At 38.7% G+C, this 19,124-nt stretch overlaps 1 protein-coding gene across 2 annotated transcripts in view; it reads right to left on the reverse strand.

Annotated features, from left to right (window-relative positions):
* Nucleotides 1-19,124, reverse strand: part of GRM5 (glutamate metabotropic receptor 5) — a 548,158-nt gene that overhangs the window by 105,614 nt on the left and 423,420 nt on the right. For both annotated transcript variants that reach the window (XM_058306158.1, XM_058306159.2), the window contains one exon: nt 1,393-1,639. In XM_058306158.1, the coding sequence (XP_058162141.1) occupies nt 1,393-1,639 (247 nt within the window). The remainder of the gene's footprint in view (nt 1-1,392; nt 1,640-19,124) is intronic.

The raw sequence follows: 19,124 nt of genomic DNA on the forward strand, positions 1-19,124 counted from the left end.
TTGGCTTGGGTACCTGAGCTAAAAGCTGTGGAAGCTGTTGGAGCCGCTGTCAGCAAAGTCTGTGAGCAAGCCCTCAGCTGACGTCAGTGCTCCAGAGATGCATTCGGGGATAGAAACACGGGTGCAGGTATCACAGCCGAGGTCTTCAACTGACCCGAAAGCCATGAGAGGCCGTACAACAAATGGAACTTTTTCTTTGAAACTGGGAAAATGCTTGCATTTATTTTCCTACCATGGATCTTTGAATACCCAGAAATTAGAAAACCACATGTGAAAAGTCAGTTTATCTTGACAAATGGCCTGACGTTTTAAACCTCTAGAGTAGAGAAGGGATCCAACTTTTACCTTGGCTGGACCGCCGGGAACTCGCCGACACCTAGGAGACAGCGCGTGCGGTGGCAGCAGCTGCGTCGGGGAAGAGCCCCAGCTCACCTGAGGAGTGTGGACGCTCCCAAAACCCAGGCTGCTGGGAGCATGGGTGAGCATGTGGGGTGTGAGCCAGGGAGAGCCTCATGGGACCTGCCCTTGCAGGGTGGCTGCAAGCACAGCATGAGGTGACCCGAGCATTTTGGCCCATCTCAGGAATGGCAGGTGTCAAGCAGAAGCTGTTGCTGGAAAAGCACCGGGCTTTTACGGTGGGAGGCCAGAGCACCCTGACTTCTCGGATGGAAGGCAGAGAAAAATCCCAGCCCTGCTGCAACTCAGGATGTCTTGTTCATGACTCTCACAGGCTGAGAGTCTCTTCCACAGTCTCTTAAGAATTTGGAATATGAAACAGATGGGAATAATGGTAGGTTTTTGGGTACCTGGTGACTTCCTGAGAGGCTGACCTACAATTATAAGTAGGTTCATATTTCTCAGGATCCTTTCTGCAAGTAATGAAAAGTGAAATTTCAAAGAAAAGGGCAATTTAGACCAAAGAAATTGCTCCAGCTGGAGGATAATAAAATAAAATGTGACTTATAACTCACTGTAGATACAGAAAATACTATAATAACACCTCAACCCTATTTCTGGGTAACTATACATTTAATTATTCCTGTTTCAGGAGAGTTCTATGACCTAAGAAGAGAACAGTGTGCAAGGTATCACAAAACAAATACGTATGAAGAAACCGCTGAGTTGGATTTTGATTATCACAGCGCATGGATTCTGCTTCCAAATTTAGGTTCCTGAAATGTGGCAATGATGCCAAAACATCTTGAGTGTCAGCATTAATTCTTTCCCTGGCCACAGAAATAAGACCTGCCTCTCTCTGTCTTTGCTCACTTTGGGTTTAGCCAAGTATGGCCAGAAAATCTAAGTAACCATGAAGGAGAGAAACAGGTGGCTCAGGATCAAGAGCTGACTTTCTCTCAGGCTCTTCTGTCTAGAGGAGAACTGTGCCCATACCTTCCTGGAGAGTCTCCATTCTCATCAAATAGGATCATATCGCCAGAAACCCCAGTAAAATTGGTTTTCATCAGAGAGTCCAAAAGTTTCCGCCCATCAATTGGCTTCATTGCATCGCAGAGGCCTGCGTAGCCTGGGCAGAGGGAAGTCTGCATGTTATGGAGTCCGTAAGCCATGGAATAGATGGCGTTGATCACAAATCCCATTTTGGAATCTTGAACATGATGTGTTCTCAGAGTTAGAGAACCTGTTGGGAAACAAATTAGTAATTAACTTTGAGATTTATTTGGACTATAGCACTATCCACGGAACTTCGGTAATAAGAGGATACACTGGCACAATTTATCATAGAACCGGAGGTTTTTGTGAAATGTGGGCACCAACGTAATAATTATCTTCTATTTCCAGGTTTTTCTTCCCAAACCCTGAAGAAAAACCTGATTTCCCAATAGTAACAAGGTGCACTTTCTCCATTAAATGAACTCTGGGGATAAATATAGGATTATGCTGTATGTCTGTACCATAAAATTCATGTAGGGTACATTCATTTCCCTAGTGATCAGATATGCTTACATTGCTCCATGGTTTAAAAATCCACAGTGAATCTCCAGTTTCCAAGCTATGAAATGCTCTTAGCGTAGCAAATTAGATTCTCCACCATCTCACTCTCATCTTCCTTATTTAGAATTGTCACCCACCACTTCCAGTCTCAAAGCATATGTATAACACACGTGGAGTTAAAATCTGTGGAAGAGATCCCTTCTAGAGTAGGGCACTTGGGAAGGCTGCATCAAAGAACTAGTATTTGGAATGAGTTACCGATTCAACAAATGTGGACTGAAAGCCTATTATTTCTGACAGCTCAGAAATTGTTAGGCATGGAATTATAATGTGGAACAGGGTAGACGTAACTTCTGCTCTCATTTACTTAGAGTCTTGAGGGCAGAGGAGTATCTGAGCAGTGAACTACAAGGGGGGTTAATAAATGTTGAGTCGGGACTGATTTGGGAGGCACACCAGACCCAGACTGGGGTGGCCAGGAAGGTGTTCCAAAGGCCACTGAGCCTAGTGCCATGGCTGATCAACTGCCAGCTGGACAAACAGCAGCGAGAAGACTGAAAACTGTTCCAAGCATGTCCGAAGGTTCACAGATGAGAGAGCACATGATACATTTGAGAAACTGAAAGGAGGTTGTAATGACAGAGCATGGAGTAGGAGATGAAAGGATAGTGAGAACTCAAGTGCGGGAGGGAAATAAGGCCTTTTAGATACCTTACAATCTCTGTGCTTTATTATAACCACAGTGGGATCCATTATAAGTGTTTGAGCTAGAGAAGGACATGATCTGATTTTATTTTATAAAAATCATTCTGACTGCAGTTGAAGGAAGGTTTAAAGGGCTTTGTGAGTGGTGGCAGGAGTACCCATGGAGATGGTGCAGTGACCCCAGTGAGAAATAAAAATGGCCTTGTGGAGGATGCAGATCGTGGAGAGGAACAGAAGAACTTAGGAAGCAGCATCTGGATGGACTGGTACAGACATGGAGACTGAAGAATGTTTGGGATTAAGAGATGTAGAAATTAAGAGAAGGCAACATGGTGAGAACAGTTGAGGTGGAGACAGAGCTTGCCATTTGGAGAAAAACTTGCTTTAAGAGAGAAAAAAAAGATCCTTTCCATGGATAGTATGTTCCTTCATGATGTCTTACACTGTGGAGGCACATTATCTCCTCTCTTGGCACCTGAACACTAGCACTCTAAATTCCCCTGAACGGAGAGGCTCTCTAGGGAAACAAGCATGGTTCATCCTGACATAACTCTATGTTGAGGAGTCCTGCCTTTATCTCAGCACCCCTGGGTTGTGCAGGCATGGATTTGCCTCTGATGGGTAAACTGAAGTTTTGAGAGCTAAATGAACTACAGGGTAGGACACTGCCTAAGCCCAGGACTGGCCACTCAACGAGGCACACGCACAACAGATCCTGAGAGCACTGCAAAGGGTTTGAGAGCTCAGCTGGCATCGGAAATGCTGCCCACAGAAGGCGAGTAGAGGTTTGCAACCTGAGGTCAACCAGGCTGGTGGCCTGTTCAACCAAAACAGTCAACATTCGCTGCAAGATTTAAATGAGACAGAGATATTCAAAATGTTCAAGATCATGAGGTGAGTCCTAGAGTAACAGATTTCTAAGATCCCTCACATGTGCGGTCAGAGTTCCCCCAACTTTTACTGCCTCTGTCTCTATCTCTAAACTTCCTTCTCTCCTTTGGTTGACATGGTCTTTCTTTAGATGTATTAGTAGATACATCACAGAGTTATATTCATTAATTTTGTTCTTGCTGCTTTGGTCTTAGAGAGGAATTCTAGCTCATTAGTTTATTTGTTGACCCATTCAGAAATGAAGTTATTGATAAAGCGTATGTTTACTGACTCCCTGCTACACCAGACCTGGTGCTGGATGCTGTTGAGACAAATATGGGTAGGTCAGAACCTCTATTCTTAAAAAACTTCAGTTAAGTAGCACACGGTCTCAGTGATAGAAGTTAATGGGAGAGCGGAGTCTCATCTTATTAGGGAAATTTTAAAGTCCCGAGTGCACATAATAAAACTGCTCTATTTTATCCAGACTTTCTTTCTTATCCACCAAGAAGTAGAAAAGAAGGGCACGTTAATTCCTTCACATATTAATTAGTACACCAGAAATCTGGATTCCACTCAGCAGCATCTACTTTGTTCAAGGACTTTTTGCCAGCATCTAGGGTGGGCCAGGCCCAAACCAGGCAGGAGGTTCTGTGCCAACCCACACTTGCCTGTGGTCTCCTCCCAGCCTCCTGCAGAGAAGCAATGGGAGCAGGGGACGATGGCTGTGGCCCTCCTTTCATCTATTTTTTTTTTTTCAAATCTGGATCCCTAATTTAGAGCACTTCACATTCAACCCTAATTTTACTGTTTTAATCAAATCAGAGAGCTCCAAAAAGATTAGCAGAAACCCAAACCCTCCAGTCTGTGATTGCAATTTAATTTCAAAGTTCTCAGAACACATTATTTGATTCATCTGGGGAGCCAGAACTTTGAAGCTCAGTAATTGTTTAACAAGGAAGGCAGAATGTCTTCATCACATGATCAGAGAATGCTTGAGATACAAGGGACTTGAGAGAGCACCTAGGCTAGAAGCTGCAAGAAGGAAGAAGCCTTTGGGCTGAAGTTAGCCTGTCAAATGTTCTTTGTCCTAAATGCTATTTTGTGGAAATTTCACAGACTCTGTTGAAAAATTGGAAAATGTGACAACACTGGTTCCATGTCGCAAATACTGATTTGCTTCAATCTTGTACATCACCTGTCTGGCGCCTGTATTCACCTGAGATTGTGACTCCTAATGAGGTCCAATAAACTGATTTTACAGATGGGGGGTAATAAGGCCAAGAGAGGGGAAATGATTTCCCTAAAGCCATACTTTCAGTTACTGGCAACTGCCCTCAGACCCCTTATCCCCTAATTCTTTGTCTGGTGCAATTTTCATTAGGAGAGGCAAAGAAGAACATAATTTAAAAATGCTTTCAGCAACTTAACTCATGACCAAAGAGTAATGAGCAATAGTGAAAAAAAATCCCAAATTAATTATTTATGTTATCCCTCATACCAGGTACTAAAATACTTTCAGATTGCCATCATTATTTCCTCTCGGCCCATCAGTAGGGGAAAGGTAGTAAAGGGAGGGAGGAAATAAAGGCGGGGTTTGCATATTCTCTAGGAAAGAGATTATAAATCAGCCAGATGCCATTGGATAACATATTGTGAAAATTGCAGGGAAACAAATTCTCCGTATTCTCATTTATTTTCTGCGCCTTCTCATTTCTTATGCATATAGCAAATGGATTCCAGTTATGCACAGTGGATGACACAATAATTTGTTTCCTGCTGTGACAGAAGGGCAGAGCATCCCCAAGCCAGAATTAATCTTTTGCCATCCCTTGCTCCCGCAGAAATGTGTTTATACCTCTATTACAACACGTAACACTTTAGGCCGTGCATTGGAATTATCTATGTGCTTGTCTGTACCCACCGCAGAGGATGAGCTCCCTGAAGGCTAAAACTGCTTGTTCTTCCTGTTTCTCCACAGTTCCTAACACCTGGCTTTGAGTGGGCTGCCCATGCCTTCATTTAGCACCAGCTAAACGTCTATTTGGTCTAAAAGCCTCTAAACGGAGGATGGGGTCTGCGTTAGTAGACAATCTGCTCATGAGAACTGGGCCTGCATTGGTCTTGTTTATCGTTTTATTTCTGGCAGCTAAAACAGTGAGTAAAATACTGATGGGCTGTGTAAATGATGGATGAATGTGAAATATAAACTTGCCATACGCAACTTAACGTGAGTGGGCCAGACCGAAAATTCAATGCTATAACGGAGGTGTGGGTAGCTTCCTGGGAGTATAGGTTAAGATTAAGGAAAAAAGGACTTTGGAAACTGAAAGTACTTAGACAGAGGCTGGTGAAGTCAAGAAGGGAAAAATAGCTTATGAAAGAGCTGGAGTGGATGATGACAGCCCATAAATCATTTATCCTCTTGCCTAACATACATGTGCCTATGCTGTGTTAGGTACTGTGGTGACACTGGGGACCAGGAGCCGTATCCACATGCCTGTAGAGACACCAGTTTCTAATATCTGCAGCAACTGTAATTTATAACCAAGCCTGAAATACAGGCAGTTGACCTCTAAATGCTCAGATTGAAATGCAAATGCATGCAGCAGCTGCAGGAAGAAGACGTACCCTCAGGGAGCTACAGAAACTCAACAGGGAGTGTATACTTCCATGTGCAGAACACCAAATTTTAAATTAAAATGACTTGCCATGAACAGGCAGTTGGAAGCTCTCTGACGGATACGTTATTTCATACAGCATCTCTCTTCCGTTCACGTTACAGTATTTTGAAGAATTTCCATATGGCATGGAAATGAAGGAAAAATTCCACAGGTATGCTGAAGGCTGATGATTATCATATTATTTTCAAAAGCGTGTGACAAAATCCAGGGCGCTACACTGTCCTTTCTGCACTGAGGCTAAGCTCCTTGACCAGAGCTTTCCCACGTGGCTCTCTCTGTTCGTTCATCTTCATCTCCACCATTCTTTCTCGGGTTCCAGTTCTGCTTCACGTTTCTTGAAGATCTGGCTTTCTCTACTCTATCTGATTAGCTTCCTATCGATAGTTCAAAATACAGCTTTACCATTCAGCCTACCTAGAGTTTCTCAAGTAGAAATGGATGATTCCTTTTCAGGGCTTCCTTATTTGGAAAAGAGGGAAAAGAATCCCTTCTTAAAGAGTTGTGAGGATTAGAGACATTCACACAGACCACCCTAACAGGCACTAACTGGAAACTCTTACTGTTGTTGTTGTCCCCCACACTTGAACATTTGAGCAATTACCATACCTTTTTATTCTCAAAATGTTCCAGAGCTTATGCTTCTGAAAAGAAAAAAGAGGCAAAGAGGCTACGAATTTAAGTTCCATTAAGATTTTTAATTCTAATTAAAAATAACAGGCACACTAAATGAAATCTCAACTCTTACAATATGTACTGTAATTAAAATGATGTAGAAAATTGAAAATATGAATCATAACACAGTGTATAAATGTTTTGCAAAGAATTCAACCACAAAATGCAGAGTTCCCCAACAGAGCACATGGAAGATTAATTATTACATCTTATTTAAGAGATTTGATTAGTGTAGAAAGTGAATTTATGGGAGATGCTTGACATTAGCATTATTTTTATCAAAAGTACTTTTGAGACCCTGCCTCAGTCATGATGACACATTTTACTCCCTATAGAATCTAAAAGGCAAACACATAAAATATAATGGTAAATTAGTGGTTTTGGACTCATAATGTATAAGCATGTAATTTATGCCAAGGACTGCCTAAGGTGGTGGGGATAGAGGGCTAATGCAATGTAGTTTGTTACACTGTTGAAGTTAAGTTGGTATCAAAGCAAATGAGAGTGTAAATATAAGGCCCATGGTAACTACAAAGAAAATATTGTAGAAAATACAAGCTCACAGACACAGAAATTAGAGTGCAGGTTGCCAGGAGCAAGGGGTAGGGGAATGGAAAGTTAGTGCATAATGGTTGTAGGGTTCCTGCTTAGGGAGCAGGGAAAGTTTTAGTAATGGAAGGTGGTGAGGGTACTGCAATACTGTGAATGATTGATAGCACTGAATGGGATAATTGGGAGTAGTTGAGAGGGGGAAATTTACATTGCACATGTTCCTACAATTAAAAAAAGAAAGACCAACTAAAGAGACATGATTAAATACAACATATGGTCCTGGATGGGATCTAACAAGGAAAGATATAAAGCTCAAAAGGATGTTATTGGACATATGAAAAAACTGGAATGTAGATTGTCAGCTTTATATCCATGTTAACTTTAACTTGTTAAACTACCTTGCACTTAAGGTAGTTAGAATATTGAATATCCTTGTATTTAGTAACCGTATATGACAGTATAACTTTCTTAAGGGAACTACCTACACTCAAGTGTTCAGAAAATGGATTATAGAAAGAAAGAAAGAAAGAAAGAAAGAAAGAAAGAAAGAAAGAAAGAAAGAAAGAAGAAAGGACTAATGAACAGAAGGACAGGTAGATAATACAGCAAATGTGGCAATATGTTAAAATTGGTAGATCTGGGTATCTGTAGGGAGAGGGATTTTTGGAATTCTCCGTATGGGGTTTGTATTATTTTTGTAACTCTTCTCTGAGTTTAAAAGTATTTTAAATTAATATTTTAAAAATAAAGTATTTATGAAGCTTCTCCTCTGAGTGTAATAGTTACTGTATCAATTGTACTAGCTTCTTTATTATAGAGATTACTTAAAATTCATGACAATGCCAACCTTTGATCATGACAATAATTATTTCCTATGAATTATTTTATTCTGAAGTATTTCAAAAGCAATCATGTAAAGAGAAGTGATAGGAGAAGGAAGTATTCCACACATGCTAGACATTAGTTGCTTTACATTCCACATTTAACTCTCACAACAAACATCCAAGCTGAGATGGTTCATTTCATGTGTCAGTTTTGCTGGGTGATGGTGCCCAGTTGTTTGATCAAATACTGGCCTAGTTGCTATTGTGAAGGTGTTTTGTAGATGGGATTAGCATCTACAACCAGTTGACCCCAAGAAAGGAGATTACCCTTCATCATGAGGAGAAGCCTCATTCACTCAGATGGAGTCTTCAAATAAGAATGCGGGTTCCAAAGACCAGAAGGAATTCTGCCTCAGGAGGACGTCCTCCACTTCTTCCTGAGTTTCCAGCCAATAATTTAACATAACTAACTGGAATTTCCAGCCAGTAGCCTTCCTTACAACTCCTTACTTCCCCACCCTACAATCACATAAACCAACTACATACAGCATAAACACATACACACACACACTGTACTGCTTCCCTGGAGCCAGGTCTGGAGGACCCTAAAATATAAGCTAAGCATTATTTTCTGCCTTTGTTCAGATGACAAAATTTGAATTCAGAGAGTTAAAGTGAGACACCCAATGACAAAAAGCTAAAATGTAATGAAGTAGAATTTCAAGCCCAGTTCAGTCTGGCTCTGTAGTCTGATCTCCCACCACACCAATATCTCCTTTAATGTCCTACAAACGTAAGAGGCTCACTTTTTGGAATGTTGGTTTCCTTTACTTGAAAATAGGAGTAATCATTCCTACTAATTTCTGATGGTAGCACTTATAGAGCAATTTAGGTAGATGTAAAAGGGAATTGATTAATAGTTTATTGATTAATTTTTGAGAAATTACCATTATTCTAATTTAACCAACACAGAAGTTGTTAGCCACATTCTTTTAAATAAATAAACTGAGGGTCGTATAGGTCAAAAACTTTTCTAAGGACAAACAAATTGAAAACGCATCCTTCAAATTTAAAAGCATTCTTAATCATCTGCACAAAATACTTTTTCCACCACTCTAGTTCTGCATTAACACAGAGAATCACAGAAGGGTCTTATTAAAGAAGCTATTTCCTGCAATGTGAACTTCCCTTTACGTCAGGCTTAGTGCTGACTTAGCTCCAACATAAATGCCATCAGTGCTCCAGACAGGTCAACCCATTCCGGGTTCTTTCCAATGGGTTGTAAGTATCTATTGTGTTCTCTAACTTGTAAACTTACAAGTAGAAGTAGAGAAGTCAAACCCAGGGTGTTTTAAGCTGGGTATGCATATGGTTTTGTTTCTTTGAGGTCTTGTAGCCTGAAGTTTGAGATTGCTTTACCATTTATTAGCCATTTACTCTTGAGAAAGTCATTTAATATCTCTAAGCATTTTTTTCATTTTCATATGAAGATAGCTAATATTAGCTGGCTCACAAAATTGACGGAGGAATAAAATACGATGGTATAGGGAAAGAGTGGGTATGTAAAGAGTTTATCCAGAAATAACTACTTATTACCTGTTATTATGATAATGATGATGGGAATGAGACCTCTTATTTTGTCCCCAATTATTGAATTAAGCTGTAGGAACCTTCATTATTTTGACTGCATAGGATCCAAATCACCTTCCTAATTTTGATGAAATTCTCATTGTCCCTAGATTCAGGTTAAAGGCTGTAAAATCCTTTCATTAGGGAAGTTGACGTGGCCTTTTCTTTCCATGTTCTCCATTCCTGGCTGCCAGGCAATGAGAATATAATCTGGGCTCAGCAAATTAGAAGCTTCCTCCTTGGAATCTGGAGAAAGTGAAATAAAGCAAAGCGATAGCTGGTGTTTATTTGCAATGAAGTGCATGACCAAATCCAGTGACTATTAAGCCCTTGGCAAACTGCTAGAAGTTCATTGCTAAGCCTCCTGTTCCCTGTCCCAGGGAAGCTGGTCCAGGTTTCCAAAAGTGCCCCAGTCTCAAGTAGATCCTGGGAGGCCCCCGCATACTTCCAAATAATACTATTCAGTTACATTTCTACTTACTTATTTTACTTAAAAGAGTCATGCTATAACTGGTTCCACCAAAGATCACTAAAACCCCTATCTGAACATGAATCAGTGGCTGCTTCAAAATGCTATCTGCTATCCGATGGGCATCGACTTACTAATTTTCTTTTGTTCTAATTAATTTTATAATACATTTTATAATACTTCGTGGCTTGGCTATATCTAGTGTTCCACGGGTTTGTATGGGCACCTACTGCCCAAGAGAGGCAAACTGCAGAATTTTATATCCAAGTAGAACCAGGGGCCAAAATAATTCCTGAGCTGAGTTATTTGATGAAGAGAATGCAGACACCAAGTCCAGTTCACTCTTCCTGCTTTCCCTCACTTGGGGTGGCAGAAGCCTTGCCACCCTGAAAGCTGGTTTCTGAGGATCCTCCAATCTCCCAAAAGTCTTCGAATCAGCTGATTGAGTTAAGATGAAGAGAATCGCCAGGTGAATTTTTTCCCTCTCTTGGGCCAGTGAGAATTAAGTACCGACTGAGAACTTAAAGCTCTGGTCCACGCCTCCTTCTTCAAGGACTCCAAAGAGACCGAGAACCAGGGGAGAAGGACGAATGGCCACAGAGAAGCTGGGATGAGGAAGTGGACACTGCAGGCCCCACGGGAGCCCCCGCGCGGGAAGTGGACCACGTGCTCTAGAATAATCCTTGCAAGCGTCAATGCTGGCTTCCACGCCTTTCCTCGCGGTGTCTAAGAAAAGCTGGTTCTCCAGGACTTTTTGAAACATCTCCTTTTGAAAATGATTTGCTGTCTGTCAGACTTTTTGGTTTTCGTCTGGAGATTTGTTTAAGAAAGGGAGGTGAGGTTTGATGGTACAAAAAATGGTATGATGGCTAAAGAATCTTGGAGTCTTGAATCCTAGCCAAAACTATAGTCGCTCATCCCCAGGAAATTCACCAGTTAGATATAGTCTGAGCAGATACTGACTACATTGCAAACATGAAATTACAATGCCCTTGTATTTTTCAGACTGTGGTAAATTGCACTAAATTCAAGATCCAAGGTACCTCTTCACTTTAGCATGAAATTCAAAATCTTACACTAGTTTTTTTTCTTTTCTTAAGAAAACAATCTCAGCTTAATTTCAAGAGTTTAGCATAAGGTAGCCACTTTTCATATTTTATAAACACAAACTGTTGTATCACAAATACAAAATTATGAAAAGTACAGTGATAATTAGCTATCATCAGGGTAAGAATCTTATATGAACATTAATCTAAAAAGTGACCTCAGGGTTGACCTGCAGGTCTACGTCATCTGAGGATTCTCTATCACTTTCATTTATGGAAAGAATTCGTAGAGTCAAATTACCATCTGTTTTCATGCTCCCAACATGGAAAGTGGTAGGCGAGTATCTGTAGAAACACCATTTATTGTCTTTTCCCTACACTCAGTGTGTCTGCCCAGTCCACACTCAGAACTTTATCTTCCTGAGCAATCAGATCACAGAGAAGAGTCCAACAATTTCTTGTACCCCAAAGCTTAACCATGCTCCCTAAAGAACCTGAGGAGTGCTCCTCCAAGAGTGCCAGAGAATCAGTCAGGCTTTCTAAAGTACAGGAGAGTCAACATTATCCTGCCTCACTGAGAAGAGGAAACAAGACGGCTAAAACACGGTAGCTGAGCCCTTCTAGATGGCAGTGCACCCTCCTTCAGCTAATTTCCATAGCAAGAAAGCATGGGGAAAAAGAGAGAAGGCCAACTCCATGTCCCTGCCTGTCTAATCTACAGTGATATGCACGCGTTCCACAGGGGCCGAGTCGGAATCCTGGACTCTGACCCAATTATTATTCTGCTTCATTACGAGTATTGATTAGATCCCTTTTTCGAGAGGCCATAGCTTCATATTTATTTTTTAAAAATTAGTAAGCACTAGCATTGCGCCAGTATTATGTTATAGAGTCAAATGCATGAAATGAATGGATATTCATTTAACTCCTAAGCTTCCATAACTGAGAGGGAATGTTTAATTGGTGTTATTATATATTTTATTATATAATAATCTATTATTCCCAGAGGAATAAACTAGCTTAGGCCAAAGGAAAAAGCTGTCATGACTACTTCAGTGCCACATCCAGGCAAAACACAGAACCAGCTGGTAGAATTCAGAGGCAGCAGGCAGTGAGCACTAATAAATGGCTCCCCGAACAGAGCAGGTACTGCATAGCTGGCTTATTTTTTTAGCCAGGTGACCTCATGCTATACTTGCACAGATATATTCCTTGGTCAATACTTCCAATAAATCTGTAAGTTGTGGGCAGCATTTATAGGTAAGAAGACCAAGGTATATAGAGATGTAATGACTTGCCAAAGTTTACCAAGTTAGAAAATGGTAGAGGAGTAATATCGTTAAACACCACATTTTTATATGCCAAGGGTTACATAACTATAGCCTAGACAAGTTGTTCTAGAATCACTCTTTTTTTTCCTCTTTAATATTTTTATTAGGAACCATTTTTGTATTAGTCCAGGAAACATAAATACACTAGTTTACTGAACTAAGAGGACTTCAAAAATAATGAATTTGGTGAAAAATTTTAAAAGTTTATATGTTAAAAAATAGCTCTTCCTCCCTTGCTAGACCCCAAGTTTGCAGTTGCCATCAGGATGAACAATTCTTTAATTTTTGTTTTATTAGAGAAGTTGTGGGTTTACTGACCAGTCACGCATAAAATACAGGATTCTCTTACACTGTTCCACCATTAACACCTTGGATTCAATCAGTTTATTACAATTGATGATAGCACGATTTTGTAAGTTTACTAATTTTTCAAACTGCTGTTACCTTTGTTACAATTGATGAAAAAATATTAAAATATATTGGTGTTTTTTTCCATTTATCACCTTGTGTTAGTGTCAAATTATAATTAATTATAATTCATGAACAGATATTCTTATTCTTGTACCATAAACTACAGACCATAGTCTACACTAGGGTTCACTGTGTTATACAGTCTTATGCTTTCATTTTAATATTTATTCTAGTAACATGTAAGATATAAAGATTCCCCTTTTAGCCACATTCAGCTACATATTACAGAGTTGATAATTATACTCACAATGTGTTACATCACAACCACCCATTTCCAAAATTTTACAGTGGACCCAAATAGAAATTCTGGACACACTAACCATTAATTCCCCATTCTCTAAACCTAGTGTATCTCCTGGTAACCTATATTCTAGATTCTAATTCTATGAGTTTCCTTATTCTAAGCAATTCATATCAGTGAGATCATAAAATATCCATCCTTTTGTGCCTGGGTTATTTCACTCAATGTAAGATCCTCGAGGTTCATCCATGTTCTCACATGTATCAGTACTTCATTCCTTTTTATAGCTGAATAATATTCCACTATATGTACACACTACATTTTATTTATCTATTCATCAGTTTATGGAAACTTGAGCTGCTTCCATCCTTTGGCAATTGTGAATAATGCCACTATGAACATCAGTGTGCAAATATCTGAGTTCCTGCTTTCAATTATTTTGGGTATATACCCTGTAGTAGGATTGCTGGGTCTTATGGTAATTCTATACTTAGCTTCCTGAGGAAATGCCAAACTTCCAAAGTAGCTGTACCCTTTTACATTCCCAGCAGCACATCCTTTCTAACATTTGTAATTTTTTTAAATAGTAGCCATTCTAGTGGGAATGAAAAGGTATCTCACTGTGGTTTTGATTTGTATTTCCCTAATAGCTAATGATATTGAGCATCTTACCATGTGCTTTTCAGTCATTTGTTATATCCTCTTGGGAGAAAATTCTGTTAAATTCTTTTGCACATTTGTAATTGGGTTGTTTCTCTTTTTACTGCTGAGTTGTAGGATTTCTTTATATATTCTGGATATTAAATCCTTATTAGATATGTGGTTTTCAAATATTTTCTTCCAATGTGTAGCTTGACTTCATTTTTGTGATAAAGACTTTTGATTTTATGGTTTACATATTTTTCTTTTGTGGTTTGTGCTTTGGGTGTAAAGTCTAAGAAACCATTGCCTAACGCAAGATGCTGAAGTTGCTTGCCTACATTTTCTTCTAGGAGTTTTATTGTCCTGATTCTTATAATTAGGTCTTTGATCCATTTAGGGTAATTTTTGTTTAAGTTGTGAGATTGGAGTTTTCTTTCATTTATTGAGAATGGATAACCAATTCTTGTAGCAACATTTGTTGAAGAGATTATTCTTTTCCAATTGAGGGGACTTGGCATCCTTGTCAAAAATCAAATGGCCAAAGATTTGAGGGTCTATTCCTGAACTCTTTATTCAATTCCATTGGTCAATACATCTATTTTTGTGCCAGTTTCATACTGATTTGACCACTTTAGCTTTGTAATATGCTTTAAGGTCAGGGAGTGTGAATTCTCCAACTTTGTTCTTCCTTTGCAAGGTATTTTTGGCTATTCGGGGCCCCTTACCCTTCCAAATAAATTTGATAATTGACTTTTCCATTTCTGCAAAGACAGCTGCTATAATTTTTATTGGGATTACACTGAATTTGTAAATCATTTGGGGTAGAATTTATATTTAATGGTGTTTATTCTTCCAACCCATGAACATGGAATATCTTTCCATTTATTTAGGATTCCTTTTATTTATTATAGCGATATTTTACATTTGTCTGTGTAAAAGTCCTTTATTTTCTTGGTTAAGTTTATTGTAGATATTTGATTCTTTTGGTTGCTATTGTAAATGGAATCTTTTTCTTGATTTCTTCTTCAGCTTTCTCATTTCCAGTGTGTAGAAACAATACTGATTTTTGTGTGTTAATAGTGTACACTGCTTCTTTGCTGTATTTGTTTATTAGCTCTAGTAGCTTTGTTTTAGATTTCTTGTGACTTTCTATGTAGAGAATCAAATCATCTGTAAATTTGGAAATTTTTACTTCTTTCTTTAACCAATTTGTATGTTTTTATTTATTTTTCTTGCCTAACTTCTCTGGCTAGAACTTTCAGTACAATGTTGAATAACAGTGGTGACAGTGGACATCCTTGTATTAATCAAAGACAGAGGAAAAGCTTCCAGTCTTTCACCATTGAATATGATGTTAGCTGTAGATATTTCATATATGCATTTTGTCCTGTTGAGTAAGATTCTTTCTATTGCTATACTTCTAAGAGTGTTTTTCAAGAAAGGATGCTGGATTTTGTCAAATGCCTTTTTTGCATCAATGGAGATGATCATGTGGATTTTTCCCTTCATCTTGTTAATGTGGTGTATTAGATCAGTTGGGTTTCTTCTACTGAACCAGTCTCTCAAACCTGGGATAAAACTCACTTGATCGTGATGTTGGATTCAATTTGCAAATATATCTTTGAGAATTTTTCCATCTATAGTCATAAGAGAAATTGGTCCGTGAATTTCTTTCCCTTTTTTTCTTTTTTAAAATTAACTTAATTTTTTCTTCTCCTCCCTTTTCCCCTCCCCATTCTCCTCCCCAACCCTGCTGTTTTTTCTGTCTGTGTCCATTCACTGTGTTATCTTCTTTATTCTCTTTCTCTCTTTTTGTCCTGTCCTCTCATCTTTCTTCTCTATGATTCACTGGAATTCGATCATGGGGACCTCTGGTATGGAGAGAGGTTCCCTGTAAATTGCTCCACCTCAGTTCCTGGTCTCTGCTGCACTTTACCTTGACTCTCCCTTTTGTCACTGTTTTTTGCATCATCATCTTGCTGTGTGACTCACTTGCGTGGGCACTGGCTTACCTCATGGGCACTTGGCTTGCTGGGTGGGCATTTGACTTGCCATGCAGGCACTGGCTCGCCATGTGGGCTCTCACATGGGCACATGGCTTGCCATGCGGGCACTCACATGGGCACTCAGCTGACCCTGCAGGCCCTCAGCTCACCATATGGGCACTGGCTCACCACATAGGGATGCTTTCTCTTCTTCTTTTTCATCAGGAGGCCCCAGGGATCAAACACTGTCCTCCCATGTGGTAGAAGGAAGCCCCATCCCTTGAGCCATATCTGCTTCCCTTTCTTTTCTTGTAATATCTTTATTTGATTTGGTTGATGTTAGGTTCATAGAATGCATTAGGTATTCTTCCTTCCTGTTCAATTTTTGGAAAATTTTGAGCAGAACTCATATTAATTCTTCTTGGAATGATTGGTAGAATTCACCTGTGAATCCGTCTGTTCTGGTTCTTTCTTGATTGAGAGGTTTTTAATGACTGATTCAATCTCTTTACTTGTAATTGGTCTGTTGAGGTTATCTATTTCTTTGAGAGTCAGTGTAAGTTGTTTCTGATTTCTAGGCATTTGTCCATTTCATCTAGGTTGTCAAATTTGTTGGCATACAGTTGTTCATAGTACCTCTTTTGAACATTTTTTTTCCTATGGGGTCAGTAGTAATGTTCCCCTCTCATTTCTGATTTTATTTATTTGCCTTTTCTCTCTTTTTTTCTTTTGAAATCTAGCTAAGTATTTGCCAATTTTATTGATCCTTTCAAAGAACCAAAATTTGGTTTTATTAAATCTCTCTATTCTTATTTATTTATGCTTGCTTACTTTGGGACCAGTTTGCTAATTTGATATTTTTCTATTTTCTCCAGGTGTTCAGTTAGGTATTTGACTTTAACTCTTTCTTCTTTTTTAATGTATGTGTTTAGAACTATAAATTTCCTTTTCAGCACTGACTTCACTGCATTCTATACTTTTGATATATTTTGTTCTCATTTTCATTTGTCTCACGATATTTACTGATTTCCCTTGCAATTTCTTCTTTGATGAACTAATTTTTTGAGTGTGTTATTTAACTTCCATATATGTGGATTTTCCACTTCTCTGTTTATTATTGACTTCCAGCTTCAGTCCATTATGGTCAGAAAAGATTCTTTGAATAATTTCAGTCTTTTGTTTCATGACTCAATATGTTGTCTATCTTGGAGAATGATCCATGTGCACTTGAGAAGACCACTCTTTTGGGGTATAAGGTTCAGTATGTGTCGGTTAAGCCTAGTTCATTTATCATAGTATTCAAGTTCTCTCTTTCCTTATTGATTTTCTATCTAAATATTTTATTTATTATTGAAAGTGGTATATTGAAGTTTGCAACAAGTATTGTAGAGGTGTCTATTTCTCCCTTCAATTTTGCCAGGGTTTGCTTCACGTATTTTGGGGCACCCTAGTGAAGGGCATAAATATTGTGATTGTGATCTCTTCTAGGTGGATTGCCCCTTTCATTAATATATAGTGCTCTTTGTCTCTTGTAACAGCTTTTGACAGTCAAATTTATCTAATATTAGCATAGCTTCCCCAGCTCTGTTTTGGTTCCTATTTGCATGGAATACTTTTTCCATCCTTTCATTTTCAACTTATTTGTTTCTTTGGGTCTAAGGTGAGTCTCTTTTAAACAACAACCTGGGTCATGATTTTTTATCCATTCTGCAACATGTGCCTTTTGATGAGGGTGATTAATCTAATAACATTCAGTGTTAATATTGTAAAGACAGTATGTACTTCAACTATTTGTCCTTTGGTTTTACATGCCATATCTTTTCTCTTTTCCTTTTCCTTGTCCGCAAACTCCTTTTCTGTATAGTTGATTATTTGTGAATTATTTGACTGATCACTTCCTCATTTCTGTTTCTATATATTTTTAAAATATATTCTTTGTGGTTACCCTGAGGTTTATGTTATACAACCTACATCTATAACCTCATAATTTGAAAAGATACCAACTTAGCTTCAATAGCATACATGTTTTCTGCTCCCGTATCACCTTTTCCCCTCTTTATATTGTTTATGTCTTTATGTTGTTTATGTCTTTATGTTGTTTATGTTGATATTCCCTTTATATTTATTTTTGTTCAATTGTAGTCTTACTCATGCAGGAATGAGAGAGTATAGTTGTATATTGAGGATCCAGCACCTTTGGGTTTTGCATTTACCTAAACTGATAATCTTAATTTCTTTATACTACCCCAGCCATTCTTCTCTCTTTTTTTCCTTTCAACTTGCAGATTCCTGTTTATTAATTCTTGTAGGGCAGGTCTCTTGTTGAGTAACTCCCTAAGTTTCTGTTTATCTGTGGATATTTAAACCTCTCCCTCACTTTTGAAGGATAATTTTGTCAGGTAAAGGATTTTTAACTGGCAGGTTTTTATTTCATTATCTTAAATCTATCATACTGCTTATTTATCTCCACGAGTTCTGATGAAAAATTGGCACTCAGTCTTATTGTGGATCCCTTTTATGTGATGAATTGCTTTTCTCTTGCTCCTTTGAGATTTCTGTCCTTACCTTTGGCAATTTGACATTCTGATTAGTATATGTCTTAGAGTAAGTCTGTTAGGATTTATTCTGTTTGAAGTATGCTGCACTTCTTGGACATGTATATTTAGGTCTTTCATAACAGTTGGGAAGTTTCTGGACATTATTTTCTCAAATATTCTTCAACCCCTTTCCCTTCTCTCTCCTGGGGGATACCCATGACACATATATTTGCATGCTTCCTGCTGTCACTGAAATCCCTGAGACTCTGCTTAGTTTTTCCTACTCTTTTTGCTAGGTCTTCTTCTTGCCCTGCCTTCTAGTTCTCTGATTCTTTCTTCTGCCTGTTCAAATCTGCTGTTTTACACCTCTCATGTATTTTAAATCTCCATTATTGTGCCTTTCATATCAATTATTTCTGCTATGTTGTTTCTTTTTATACTTGCAAATTCTTTTTTTATACTCACACATTGCCTTCTTAATATTCTTTATCTCTTTATGCATATTTCTTTCAT

The sequence above is a fragment of the Dasypus novemcinctus genome, chromosome 10, assembly GCF_030445035.2.
Source record: "Dasypus novemcinctus isolate mDasNov1 chromosome 10, mDasNov1.1.hap2, whole genome shotgun sequence".
NCBI classification, from domain to species: Eukaryota; Metazoa; Chordata; class Mammalia; order Cingulata; family Dasypodidae; genus Dasypus; species Dasypus novemcinctus.